Source organism: Tympanuchus pallidicinctus, unplaced genomic scaffold (genome assembly GCF_026119805.1).
Source record: "Tympanuchus pallidicinctus isolate F22 unplaced genomic scaffold, pur_lepc_1.0 scaffold5, whole genome shotgun sequence".
Taxonomy (NCBI): Eukaryota; Metazoa; Chordata; class Aves; order Galliformes; family Phasianidae; genus Tympanuchus; species Tympanuchus pallidicinctus.
The window spans coordinates 57,817,455-57,832,328 of NW_026294769.1; the positions used below are offsets into that span (position 1 = coordinate 57,817,455).

General features: G+C 38.4%; 1 protein-coding gene across 2 annotated transcripts in view; it reads left to right on the forward strand.

Moving 5' to 3' along the window:
- The window catches only part of ZFPM2 (zinc finger protein, FOG family member 2), a 304,584-nt gene that overhangs the window by 190,695 nt on the left and 99,015 nt on the right, over positions 1–14,874 (forward strand). For both annotated transcript variants that reach the window (XM_052703760.1, XM_052703761.1), the window contains one exon: positions 6,762–6,873. In XM_052703760.1, the coding sequence (XP_052559720.1) occupies positions 6,762–6,873 (112 nt within the window). The remainder of the gene's footprint in view (positions 1–6,761; positions 6,874–14,874) is intronic.

Consider the following 14,874-nt stretch of genomic DNA (forward strand, 5'->3'; position numbering starts at 1 on the left):
GCACAGAAAGCCATGGCACTGTGGAGTGCAGCCAGCATGGACTGGCAACCCTTGAAATAAAAATTCTTCCAAGAATCCTTCTTGGAAAAGGTAAGATTTTTTCTGGGAAGCTGCATCTTCTGAGAGATGGTCCAGCATGCAAATTAACAAAAATGGGATCTATGTTTGTCTGTCCACTGATTTTGTATTAGGCTTTGATTATTGTAAATCAGTTTTGATGAACAAATAAACTAAGATAGCCAATGTAAGTTTGAGGTGATATAGTGAAGTTACCACCCTTCTTATTTCTCAGAAATGTCTTGGAACAAATATTAATTAAATAGGAATAGATGGAGACCTATGCAAATCTCTACTATTATTCAGTCCCAAATGACCTCTTGGGAGACCTTCGCAACTGAGCTGATTTGATGAGCTAATAAAGTTTTGAGTATGGTGACCACCAAAGGTGAACTTAACCTCTTGAGAGAGGACATTTTGCATATTCATGGTGTCAGAAGATACGTCAACCCTGTGACGATTAAACTGAATTTAAATTGAATTTCAGTGTTGAAACCTCTGTGAGTATATTAACTGGTGTTTTCCTATGCAAGATATGTATCTGAAAGCACCTGAGGTATATTTGCAGCTCTTCTCCCATTACAATCAGTTTTTAATTTGCTGTCGAAAGTAACACAGCACTGTGGGACATTAGGATTTTCTACAAGGGCATGAAGGCATTTTGGCAATCTTGTATCATTTATGGGAATGCGGACTCTGGAAGATTTTCAAAGAAAATCTGTGGGAATCAGAAGACAATCAGAAGTAAAGCCCTTGAAAATCTTAAGTAGCCAGCAGCTAGCCTCTGTTTTGGTGAGAATACTTCAAGGAGATAGTTTTGATTTTACATTTTACGAGGAAAAAAGGTGAAGATAGAAATGTAGTGACTTTTCAATAAACAATTTGTCTCCTTAAATAACATTGAATGCTTTTTGGAAAGCCATGCCTGGAAAAGTGTAGCTGTGTCACAGGGACTTACCAAACACTAGCTTAGTACGTATTTATTGCTCTGGTACAGCTTCTTAGGAAACAGCTTAGCAATAATCAGGCACTTGACATCAGAATTTCAATGATATCAAGCAACTTGCTCATACCATATTTCCCTTCGGCGTGGGAGTTTCGTCAAGTTTCTGCCAGGCCACACACATCATATGTTAGAAACCTATGCAAGGAAGAGCCCATCTAACATTAGCTTGTCAGCACTGATTCCTTTTAGCAAGAGTGCAAACTATTTTCAACCCTCTGAGATGGCTATTTTTATCTCCATTAACCTCTTGACAGAATATAAACATTTATTGAGAGTTGCCTCCCTTGTTTGTCCAGTTGCTTCAGAGGTTAGTGAAAAGTGGATGTCTGCTTGACCTCTTTTATCCTCATTAGCTAATTCTAATTGTTCCCCAAGAGATCACAATTTCAGTCCTTTTCGTCCTCCTCAAAGTTGTCTGGTTACGGCGCATACAAAGACATTAGCAGAAATGAAGTTTTCAGGTAAAAATCATTCTAGTGCAGAGTACACATTTTTGTAGTGCAGAGCAGTGAACAACACTGCAGATTTTTAATGTGCTCTTGTTTCTAAAATTTTAGGTTCCTCTTGTGTGGCCCCATCTTATGGACACCTGTGTTACGAAATCCCTATTAATTATATTTAGGCAACAAGCAGTATTATTTAGTAAGCTTTAGAACAATTATTAACAGGTTTGTTGAGAACGCCCAACTAAGTGTTCCTGCAAAATGTATACATTCTATGAATTGCAGGATGATTTTTACTGTATACCCTGAGAATATTAACTTAATTCTTGTGGGATTATGACCTAAAGCTGGAGGGAGACCTCTCAGGGGAGATGTTATTACTCACTATAACTACCTGAAGGGAGGTTGTAGTGAGCTGGGGGGTCGGCCTCTTCTCTCGTGTAACTGGTAATAGGACTAGAGGGAATGGCTTCAAGCTGCACCAGGGGAGATTCAGGCTGGACATTAGGAAATACTACTTCTCTGAAAGAGTGGTCAGACAGCTGGAATGGGCTGCCCAGGGAGGTGGTGGAGTCACTGACCCCGGAAGTGTTCGAGGAATGTTTAGATGTACTGAGGGGCATGGTTTAGTGAGATCTATTGGTGATGGGTGATGATTGGACTGGGTGATCTTGTGGGTCTTTTCCAACCTTGGAGATTCTACAGTTCTATGATCCTGTGGGTCTTTTCCAACCTTGGAGATTCTATGATTCTGTGATGATGAAGAATCATAGAATCATAGAACTATAGAATGGCTTGAGTTGGAAGGGTCCATAATGATCATCCCATTCCAACCCCCTGCTATGGGGGTTGGAATGCCGAACCCCATGCCAAATCCCATGCCAACCACTAGACCAGGTTGTCCAGGGCCCCATCCAACTCGTCCTTGAAAATCTCCAGGGATGGGGCATCCACAGCTTCTCTGGGCAGCCTGTGCCAGTGCCTCAATTACCCTCCAATTAAAAATTTCCTCCTAACATCTAATCTAAATCTCCCCTCTTTTAGTTTAAAACTGTTCCATCCTGTCCTATAACTGTAACTAAAGCAAGGTTAAAGGAGGAAACAGTATTAAGCTGAAGGAGCTGTTATTTTTAAAGCAGTTTTCTCAGGTGAGGAACCTGATCATGGCTGGTTGAGTCATAGCAACGGGACCACAATGTGTGATCCACAGATGCTAGCATTGGTGTGGACCCAGTATATGAATGCAAGATGGTTCACCAGCCAACTTCCCACACGTGCTCTTCACATCTGATGCCTGGATATCTCCCACATGCACTCCATCTGTGCAGGTTTCCCCCTAACAAATAACCTCTTCCCCACCTTTCTTCCTATTGCTTTGTCATTTCTGCTCCTTGTGCCCTGATTGTTCTCCTCGTTTTCTGACCGGACTTACAGCTTTCTGGTGAAGCAATTTTGTTCTGCCAACAGTTTCTTCTGTGTTGATCCAAGAAAGCTCCTTTTTACATGCCTTGGTGGATCTCAGTTATACATCTGGGACAGAGGATGTGGCAGGTCTCATTCAGGTATCTCAAATAGACATGTCTTGGGGTTCACAGGTTGCAGGCAGTGCCTTAAATCCACAGACACTTAGTGCAGATTAAAAGGCACTGGTGTAATGCGCTCAAAGCACGATATCCTGCTTTACAAGCGGGTTGCCGCATTCTGCACCAGCTTCAGCTTTCAAATGGATTTAAAATGTAGCCTCAGGTATAGCGCATTGCAGTAGTCTAATCTTGAGGTGATAAAGGCATGACTGATTTAACCATAGCTTCTTGTTATCTTGGACTGGGGTCTTTTCATTTTAACCATTTTAGGGAAATGGCCTTTCCTGAATCAGCAAGCTTGCTTCAATTCTTACTATGTAATAAGCCACAACAAGAGCTAACCTCTGTCAGTTGTGAACACCTTCTGTGAATGTGTGAACTGCACAGGATGCCATACCCCAAGAACCTCAACGGTGGTCTTGACTCATCTTACAGCTCACACAATACGCCACTGAGTGACTTCAAAGAGAAGCCATTGGCAGTAGTCCTTAGTACAGATGCCAAGCTTTACAAGCAGCCAGAGCCTTGTGAAGTTTTGCTTTCATATTAGGAGTTTATTTACATACCTGCACAGTGCAAGAGCTCAGCTATGGGAGGGTGGGAAATGTGTTTGAGGTGTCCATTGGCTCTGGTGAACTGATAGAGCTGCAAGGTAAAATGCCCTGTACCTCCTGTGGCCTGCCTATGGTGCCCAGTTACTGCTCACAGCTGAAATGGTGACAAGCTTTACCAGAAAGCTGACCTGGAAGCTAGTTTAGTGATCTTGTAGTTCTTTAAGGTAAAAAAACCCTCTATAAACAGTGTTCAGCCAAGTGGACTCACATGCTAACTGCTGGTGCTCACTCTGCTCCTGCTGCTGCACATCGGAGTGGGTGAGGCACCAGCCTGGGCTCATCTCATTGCCTGGAAGAAAGCAGGGCACTAGCCTGGGACTAAGCCTACCCACTTACTAAAGGAGAAATTAATCTCCATGAGAAAGTCAAGCAGTATCTCTGTATCTTATTTCTTCCTCAGCAGTATGTGGTTAAGTACAATCCTTTCCCAGGACATATTATTCGTCCTGTCTATGCAGATAATCAACTATTGCCCAGCATAAGAAGATCCTGATGTTATTTGAGGCTTTTTGATACCACCTTAATGCAAATATTAATGCCCTTAAGATGGGAGAGAAACAATTAAATGGCAGATGTCTGGGAAGAAGAAAACCAGAAAAAGGAATTGGATCTTAGAAAAATCAAATAGATGATTTCTTCTGCTCTTGAAGGCTAATTTTTTTTTTTTAATTTTCATTTTCTTTTTTCTTTTCTTTTCTTTTCTTTTCTTTTTTTTTTTTTTTTTTTTTTTTTTTTTTTTTTTTTTAACTTGGCCTCCAGCTTGAAAAATAGACTTGTTTGAATGCATGGATCATTGATGGTATACTTGGAAAGGTCTGCTACCTGGATAATATTGCACTATTACCTGATTGCACTTGGGATTACCAGAAACCGAGAGCATATATAGGCACAAAGGACAAGTTAAAGGTTTCACTGAAATGGCAGGTGAAGAAATTCAGCATGTAGTAGGAACATGCCCCAGCCCTCCTCTTCCTTATTGCTGTGCAGTCAAGGTTGCTAGCAGTTGTGCTAAAGCTTATATTAAATATAGGCATGATTCTTAGCTCTGTGAGGAATAGCCACTCTTCCATTTCTGTAGCAGCCTTATGCTGCTATGGTGTAAATGACACTGAAATCCAGAATTCCCTATAGTAGGATGCCAAGATAAAATTTTGATTGCCTTTCATTTCATATCTTGCATTTCTTTATCAGTTCATGCCTCACTCGTATCACTATTTTCTGTGCAATCCAGATGTAAATAATTTGCACTGATTTCCTGTTGATAATATCAGACTTCTTGATAATTTATATGGGAAGTTATTGACTTTTTTTTTTTTTTTTTTTTTTTTTTTTTTGATATGTTGTTATGCAGCAGAATACAGGTTTAAGTTCAGATTTCCAACACATGTAGCAGGGGTAACTTATAATATTTCACATATGCAAACACGCTGTCTGCAGTTCTGTGTATGAAAGGCCATATTAGGAATTGAGACATTGCACGTCTCTGTTTTCAGTAGTTTTAAACTAGCTAGATGTGCTGTTGCTAGCTTTTACATTCCTTTCCACTCATTTCATTCTTCGCTTTATATCTGTTTCTTCCAAAACTTCTGGACGATGAATAACGGTGTATATGGAAGAAGTATGAAAAATTTGAATGAAAAATGCAAAATTTAAAATGCAAATTAAGCAAGAAATATTTCATAAAACAGTATTAGAAAATAAACATCAGAGTAATCCTGAAAATAAGTAGAACTATGGCATTCAGTATCTGATTTATTTCATTATCTTTTTAAAAATATTGATATATCATAAATTATACCGAGCACATTATTTTATAAGTTTATGAAGTTAATCTTGTGTAAAATTGTGAATTCAATCCTAATACAACCAATACGTCTTAAATAGTCTAATTTTGATGGAATGTAGAGTATTATATGATAACTTTTACTATAATTTGCTGCATTTCTAAGCCAGTCCTAGATAATAAATATGGCCACTGCATCAGGAATGCCCTGATGAATATATGACTTTTTGTATACTGAGATTTTTGAGCTCATTTAATCATACAGAATATTACCTGTAAAATAAACCTGTAAAAATCTGGAGCCAGCTGAAGCATTACTGATGGAATATGAAACAATCAAAATATCTTAAACGGAATATCTTAGACGGGATTGTATCCCAGAGAAAAATAAAAAAATCAAAGTAAAATTGAAAGTTATGTGATGACTGTGTATACCCTATTTCGTAGTTTTAAATTTGGTAAGAATTATGAAGTATTCCTGAAGTATTTCAACTTTTTTCCTTTTTTTGCCATTTTAAAGGACTTAAGTATAAATAAGTTTGAAGTCTTCAACTTATCTCCTCAAATTTCTCTAAATATAAAATCTCAAAAAATGCAGGAGATTATTTTGTTAAATGCTCATCTCATTGTCTGTTAGCCTTTCAGGCTATGACAGAAATGTCCTACTTCACTTCTGTACTTTTCAAATCATTAATTCAACTTCTTTTATTGTTTTTATGGAGACAAAGTGTACTGAATCATTAGCATTATTATTTCAGACATAGTAAAATCACACATCAACACTTTGTGAAGGGAGAAAAGTTTCATTATCCATTCAGAACAATTTCCTATGATAATACAAATGTTACCCTGGACAGATCTTTGAAATGGATACCGATTCTTTAAATTCTTTCCTGTCTGTTTCAGGAAATAGTGAGATCCTGCTGATAATGCAGTACAATGTATCTGAAGTTCACTTCTAAACAGTTGGCTCTTTGCTGTGAAAGTCATCTACATTCCCTTTATAATTCACGGCCACCAGAGATCTGCTTGATCGCTGCGATCTGATCCAATATCATTTGGAAAAATCCTTGATAATAGTTCCACTATTCAATCAATGAAAAAACCAAAGCGTACAGCTTGTGTCTTCTTAAAAAAATCCTGAAGCAGGGGAATAAGACATTGGCTTATGGGTTTGGAGATTTTGTTGTCGGCAAATAAAATGATTATTAATATTATTCAAGTTCTTAATCAAGGCAAGCAAATGGCATCTGTTTGTTATCATCCTTCCTACAGAAGACAAAGGCTTCCGTCCCTATGGTACTGACTGCTGGCCCCAAGTGGTTGCTGGATGTGACTTGGCAAGGAGTAGAAGACAACAAAAACAACTGCATTGTGTACAGCAAAGGTAAACACAAGCTGATTTTTTTCTCTACTTTCTTGTGCTGGGTATTGACAAAAGATATACCTAATGCATAACAGGACAATGGATAGTTTGACTTCCTTCAAACTGGAATAGTTTTCCATCTGTTTTTGCTACCACATTCTTATTATGCTTTTTCTTCCTTTTAATGATATAAAACCCGTTACAGTGTCTGTAGTGTTCTAAATGCTTTATAAGCATGGAAGAATGTAAGCCAACATGAAATACTGTTTCTGAGAGTTGGTGCCTCTTGGCAAACCTCAGTGAAGTCTATACATCTGTAATAGGTGAATTCTTTCTAACATTTTATAGGACATACCAGAAAGCATTTCTCCATGTTACATTACAGGAGTTAGAGACTCCTAACTGAAATCTTCTTTTATAAGAAGAATTTGAACTTGATTGGACCGTGATAAGACTTCCATGTCAGCATGGAAATAGAAGATAACTGGGACTGGATTACAGGGCTGTAACTTCTGACATTCCAGTCTCTGCATGATGATGCTTCACTGTAACACATTAGCTAATGGGAACGCATACCATATCTGTTTTATGTGAGTATTCGGATTTGCTCAAGTCAGTATGAGATCTTATGAGGCCCCCCAGATATGCTTTATCTAACTTATCGCATCTAATAGCTACTTTGATTCAAGACCCTTTTGTCCTTGTCCAGAGAGCCTTGAGTTCTTGCGTTTGTCATGCAGTGGACTATACACCAGGCTGTTTGGTCACTCACGGTGAAAGCTTTGTAAAATTTGGTCATGGTATCATTGCAGCCTATTAAAAATAGTGCTTGAATACACAGAATAATCTATTTAGAGTAGCTGTTTGTGGAATTCCTGTTGAAGGTCATGTTGCAAAACTATGACTTTCCTTCCTTGTATTTCAATCACCAGTCTCAGCACTTTGTGAATGCTTCAGAACATGTACTGTTCTTGTTTAATTTCTTCTAGGTTTTATTTCCAACCAAACAGACCTACTGAGATCAAAGATTTGTTTGCTGAGGCAACCTAGTGACCATTTCAGCACATAAGCATCCAGGCAAATAAGCACCCATATCAATATATTAACATACAAAACACTAATCATAACATCAAAGACTCCTAAAAACTTACTAGAAACAATTACAACTTGTTCCTATAATCATTGCAATTTATACACTTATAAGAGGATTGCTTTTAAACTGCCACAAGCCTTTGAAAGTTGAAAAGCTGAAAACAGGGAATTTGCATGTTAAAAATGAGTTGCACACCAGGGTCTTATAAATTCCTTCTATTATAATTACAGAATGCCAACATATTCATTCTGCAACCTGAAACACCTGCAGTACTAAAGAACTGGGCTCACAGCTAAAAAGGGTTGAGCTGCCCTTCCTTCACAGCTTTCTGATTGCAGCCCAAGTGAAAAAGTAGCAATGTGCTGAAAAGTAGGGACAGTTTTCCCTGTGTAGGGAAAGGTTTTCTCCTGCATACTGAACTGTATGAATATTTTTCACAGCCAAACTTTTTTGCAACAACTTCTAAATGTAATGAGAAATTCCTTTCAGTCTAAAATACAACTTCTGTGAATTCCCATAGGATGCTGTCTTATCAAGTATTATATTCTTTCTGTAATTATAATAGTACTTACCACATATATACCAGTAAGACTTTTCATCTTCAAAGTACCTTACAAACACTAACCAATTCATTAGACAGTTTCAGTGCGGTATGATTGAATCTATTGATTTCTTTTTTAATAATAAGAACTTACTTTATGCGGTTCAGCACAATTTAAGCAGACCAAAACATTGCTTTTCATTCTAATGTGCTGGATTTTGCTTCACTGATGATACTTGTTATTTTAGTACTTCATTAAGAACGTAGAGTAATAGTCATACAGTGTTCAAGATAAATTGTGATATCTCTACCATACAATGCAGCTGCTTTTGAAAACTGGAGATCAAGATGTGCACCCTAGGTTATAAATGCATGTTAAAAACCTGGAATTTGATTAAACTATGTAGGAAATAAGTTGTACTTTCAATGAGTTCTATTTATCTCTTTGCACTTGGCACTGTCTGTACTGTTGTTCATTAAGCATCTACCCTTGCCTTGAGGCCTGCTTGGATTTTTGTACTACAAAGATTAATTGGCTTGGATCACAAAACAATGTCAAATAGAAGATGGTAAAATAAATAAATATAATAATGTTTCTTCCTTCAATTTGTACCTCATCATTCCAGATCACATTGCCTTGATTTGTGTTCGCATTCTGTCTCCCACAGTGCCGTTACTTCTAATGAAATGGTGTCAGCTGGCATGAAGTTGTAATTCGATGTTATTTTGTAGTTGCGTGTGTATAATTTTGTTTGCTTGTTTAGCAATACATTGTTATTTTGGAAAGCAATTAGCTGAACAAATGTGTGGAATTGTACATGTAGTGGATTTGGTCACCTGGGAGCTCTTTTTCTCACTATATCCAAGATATAGTGAGTGGAATAAATTGGCACATTTCTGAGAGGAAAATAAGTTTTAGATTTTGCTATCAGAACACGTTACTGGTCAATGAGTTGACTGGGAAGTGCATACCGTATTTCCTTTCAGCTGTAATAATACAGTGAAATCTTTGGGAACATCATTTTTCCCAGAGTTTTTAGAAGAGCACAGGACTGTCAGGCTGACTTCCAGTTCACTAGAGGCTAAAGACACCTTAGTCAGCCACATACTGCATACAGAATGATCACAGGGACATTTTCAATCCCAGAAGAAGTATAGTATAGCTCCTATGCCATGTAGTTCCTATTGAAAATGAATCTCAGCAAGGCACATAGCTCCCTATTTGCCTTCAAAACTCTCCATAATACTTTCACTAGGTAAGCAAACACATGTGCATGTGTGTGTGTGCGTATGAAGTACATATATTAGAATCATAGAATCCTCAGAGCTGGAAGGGAAGGGACCTTTAAAGATCATCTAGTCCAACTCCCCTGGAGTGGATGTCCACTGTTGGATCAGGATGCTCGGAGCCTGGTCCAGGATTATGTTGCTCTGTTGTTACAGTGAAATCAGAATTCATCTTCAAGTTAAATTTTAAATTAAGAAATTGGTTATTTAAAACCACGCAGCAAATCACTTTCAGAGTGAATAGCTATGAAATAATTATTTGGTGTCTGAAATTAATTCTGTTTAGTCCAGGATCACTAATTTCTGTCTGTTGTTTTTGTATCTACATTTCACCAGCACTAGAACAAATCAGGAAAACAAAAAACAGCTAATTAATGCCCCTTTTTACAAGTTCTTATGCAAACTGGCTGCTCGTGGCATGTGTCATTATTGCATTCTGTTCTTTTTAAAGGAAACTTTTGCAGCTATAATTAAAAGATGTGCTCTTTTTGTTGTAATATTTATGTCAAACTTTTGTCGTATTGCAAAAATAGTTTCAATTCAATTTATAGAATTTAAGAGATGTCCTAGACATAGTAACTGAAATTTAAGAGAGATTTTTGAGAGTGGAATTGTACTTTGTGTAGAATTAGGAATTTCTTCAAAAAACTGAAACATATCAGTAATTCAAGTAGGATCTTGTAGAAAGTGTTAATGCATGAATTCACTGCACTTTACTTGAGAAGCATTCATGCACCATTGTGCAGCAGGTTGGTAAATCTCTAGAACTAGAGGTAAGAGCCCCTCGACAGCCTAGGAGGGATGGGGTATTAACTGCAGATCTTTCCTTGGGACCGGAAGAGATTTTAAAAGATGGAAAAGAATACACAACGTGTAAAAACTACAGTTGCACAGTCTGATAACCACACTCATACAACAGACTTTTTTTTAGATATTATTTGAGCCATTTATGTGAAATGTACGGATACCGTATGTTTAGTGGCATTGTTAAAACAGGGTGTCTGTACAAATATTTAGCTGTGGGAATTATAAAATCATAAGGCGATTAAGTTAGCTAGTTGTGAAATTCCAATATTGCTTTTTAAATGACTTCAGGATATAGGAGGTGCTAAGGTTATTATCTGTTATCAGGAATACAGCGGAATTGTACGACTGGATAATAACTAAACAACTGACACAATGTAAAATTACATTATCAGTGTGTTAAAACAAAATTGCGCCCTAAAGGAGTCTACATGCCAGCTCAGAGCTGCAGTGTAATTATGCTTAACTCTGATAATTAAAATACAACGGAGATCAACAGAATCATTTTCATTAAGAAAATTATTAATGATGGTGGTATAACAGTAATTGATTGCAGAGCACCACAGGATAACTCTGTGCAGGAAAACCAGCATCTTTGAGTCTGTGGCTGGGACCGGCTGGTCGTGTTGCGCACTGCCAAGGCAGCTCCTGGCATGGGTGGGAGCTGGTAGCTATGGGACATGCTGGGCCTGGCAGCTGGTGCCTGACGAAGGCGTATGGCTGGGATCTGGCCGCGGGATGGGGCGGAGTGGGGTTGGAGATGGGACGAGCCACTCACCTGCCTCAGAGCTTCCTATCGTTCTGTGTTGCGGTAGGTGCTGCTTGCTTTTGTATTTACATGAGTGATTTATTGATGTTATTTCCTTCACTGCCTGGCTTCGCTGAGTAGTTTATGCCTTTGTTATTACTGCGAGGATTCAGGAGGAGAAAAAATGTCCTCACTCCAGTGTGGCTCCCAAGTGAGATGGGAGTGAATAATTCCAGGGGCTGGAGCTTTTAATTGCCCCGATGGTATTACCACATGATAGCAATGCCGTAAAAAGCCTCCATCCCTCTGCAAGTGAAATCAGCCAGGGCCCATGGAGAGACCATAACAAAGTTCTGGCGATGGACGATGTTGCCTAAGGACAAGAAGCAAGGTTTCATTTTCTCATATAAATAGGGGGGAAATATTGTACAGAGCACTTCACCATGAGCTCAAGACTGGGTGCTTACTCTTAACAGATGTTGCTTTTGAAAGCTGCCCAAAAATGTCCATTCTCCAATCACAATAGAGAATAGGCCTGCTAGGGTGGATTTACAGGATGAGATTAGTTAAAATGACAGCTGCCCACGCTGAAACTGTGTCATGCAGCTACTTTATAAAAGGAAATGAGAGGTGAGGCAGCAAGTGAGAAGGAAGAGCAGGAGCTGGGGCTCTGCAGCGCTGGGCACCCAGCTCTGCCAGCACTGCTCTCCCATGCTCTGCCCCAACACTGACAAAGTCAGGCAGTAATTACCTACATAAAACTGCTCTAGTACTGCACAAGTGTGGGATGAGTTATTTGGCTAATGGCATTGAAGATACAAATGCTGCAGGAATGTTACATGAGATTTCTAGTAAGAATCAGAGGTCATTTTTAATTAATATTCCTCATTTAAAGTACTCAAGTCTACTTTTTTAACATATAAGAAAAGTCAGTTGTTATAACAAAAGGATTTAAAATTTTTTCTTTAGTGAGACAGAATTACTTTTCTTAATTGTTCTGTGAGGTCCTTGATAGAATTTTCTCCCAGTGAATGAGCTAGCAAATGCTCTTTTTTGGTCGTCTTCAGGCAATGTAATGGTACATTGCTCTGCAGACATATAACATCAAGGGACCCTAATGAGACAGAGGTCAGACATTATAAGATGTTTAAACACTGCAACATTAAAACATCAGTTTATTTTGTTTTGGGTCAGGGAACAGATTGTTTAGTAGGCCAAAGGATACTTGAGGTATATATTTTAAATTGCAGGGGGCTTTTTTTCCATGTTACAAAAAACAAAATTCTGTGAATTTCATTAGTCTGTTCCATGCAAATTATCAGAAGACAGACAGAACTATCTATTGGAAGACCGCTAGTCCCCATGGGTGCCTCCATTAGCTGAAGAACTTTCAGAAGTCTTTGGTAGTGCTACAGATTTTTTTTGTTCTTTCATTGTATCAACAGACTACATGGGAAATCAGAATACTTCTTGAAATGCACACAAGGCATATCATAGAATCCCAGAATCAGAGTCATAGATTGCCACAGCCCCAGTGCAGCATCTTGCACTTGGCCTTAGGGAACCTCATTAGGTTTTCATGGGCCCAGTTCTCCAGCCTGTTCAGGTCCCTCTGTTTGGCTTCCCTTCCTTCCAATGTATTGACTGCACCACTCAGCTTGGTATCATACACAAACTTGCTGAGGATGCACTCAATGCCATGTTCTGTGTCGTTGATGAAGATGTTGAAGAGCACCAGTCCCAGGACCAACCCCTGAGGGACACCGCTCATGACCGACCTCCACCCTGATTCAGAACCATTAATCACAACCCTTTGGCTGCGTCCAGCGAGCCAATTCCTCATCCATCAAACAGTCCATCCTTCAAATCCATACCTCTCCAATTTAAAGAGAAGGATGCAACGAGGGACCATGTCAAAGGCTTTGCAGAAATCTAGGAAGATGACATCTGTCACCCTTCCCCTGTCTGCTGATGCCATCACTCCATCCTAATATCCTAATATGAAAAGTCCATGGAAGAGCTGATAAAAAATGGGGTATTACTTGTGCTAGGGAGTTTTGAAGTTAAGGTCTTGCATATGGTTTTTAATAATCTATACAAATACGGTTATTTTGTGCATCTTCTCTGAATTTGTATTTATGTCACAGTATATTATGAATTATTACATGACCTCTAAATTCTAAGCGTGCAGATAGTAAAGGGAAGACCACAGGAAATGCAGAGGTATGGCTGTATTTCTGTTCTTAAATGAAAACTTCTTTGTTCATTATTAGTGCATTTCATTCACATAACAGACAAGTGATATTTTTAACTTGTTCTCATTTATGCACTATATATGCATTTGTTTTTGTGTTTTATTCTTTCTTATGTTCTTGTCACTTATTATGTAGCTTGTTTCATAATTTGAAATTTGAATTCCTTTTCAGTTGAGGAGGCAAGGAAATAGGTAGAACAATGACAAGATTTGTAGAGAATGACATATTTTGGACTGAAGCTATAAAAAGCTGTAAAGAAAGTCTAACACTCACGAGAACGTTAGGGATAAAAAAACCCAGTCTGTACTTCACACTGGAACCTTGTTAAAAGAAATAGTGCTTCAAGTATTCAGACCCACTGGCAAAAACAGATACAAACATCATGCAGAGATTATTTTTTTCAGGGTATGTATTTGTCTCATTTTTCTAAGTCAACTGCAGTAGAATTAGTCACTTACAAATCATTTTGAGAAAAGTGTTATTTTCAGGATATGGCAGAGATGCTAATGTGTTTTATTTCCTTTTAAATTAAATATTTTTTTCAATCCACTATTGTAAATAAATACTGAGGATTGCATTGAACTAAAGCCTCATGACCCCTGTGGCTCATGGTAATGTTACCTCTGCCATCTTCCCTGAAAAGCAAAAGGGAAGGAAAAACAGCCCCCAAATTTGCTGAGCCACACATTTCAAATTGTCGACAACCCCATCCACGAGAAAACAGAAGAAAATATATATGCACTCTGTCCTGTCAAAAGGCTTTTGCCTTATCTTGAGAGACTGTCAGGGCAGGAACATCATGGAATGGACAGGAGTCTATTAAATTAATAAGCTGCTGGATGGTGTCTGGAGAGTTATGATGCTCCATAAATCCAGTTTGATCATGGTGGACAAGGTTTAAATCTGCAGACTTCTAATACACATCCAGGTCCTGGATTGGATTTGAAGTTTTGTGCTGGAGACACAGAGATAGTCCTGCAGCTTGAGAATTAAGATTTATCATTTTTTCATACTGCCTTTTTTTCACTTCTTGACAAAAATGAAAACACCTTAGGGATCCTGGCAAATGTTACTGCTTGAAATGAAAGAGCTGTTGTCAAGGTGAAACCATGACCTCAAAGCCTAAAATCAAACCTTGGTCACTGTTTTCAAGCAGCTCCGTTGGTGCTGCGCATAAAAATGTCTCTATGGAAGGAAACAAGACTGGATTTATCCGCAGCCTGTTCTGTAGCAGTTCTTGTCATAATCTTCCCATTGTGCATTTGTGGTATAAGACGTAGTAATGGTGGCAGAT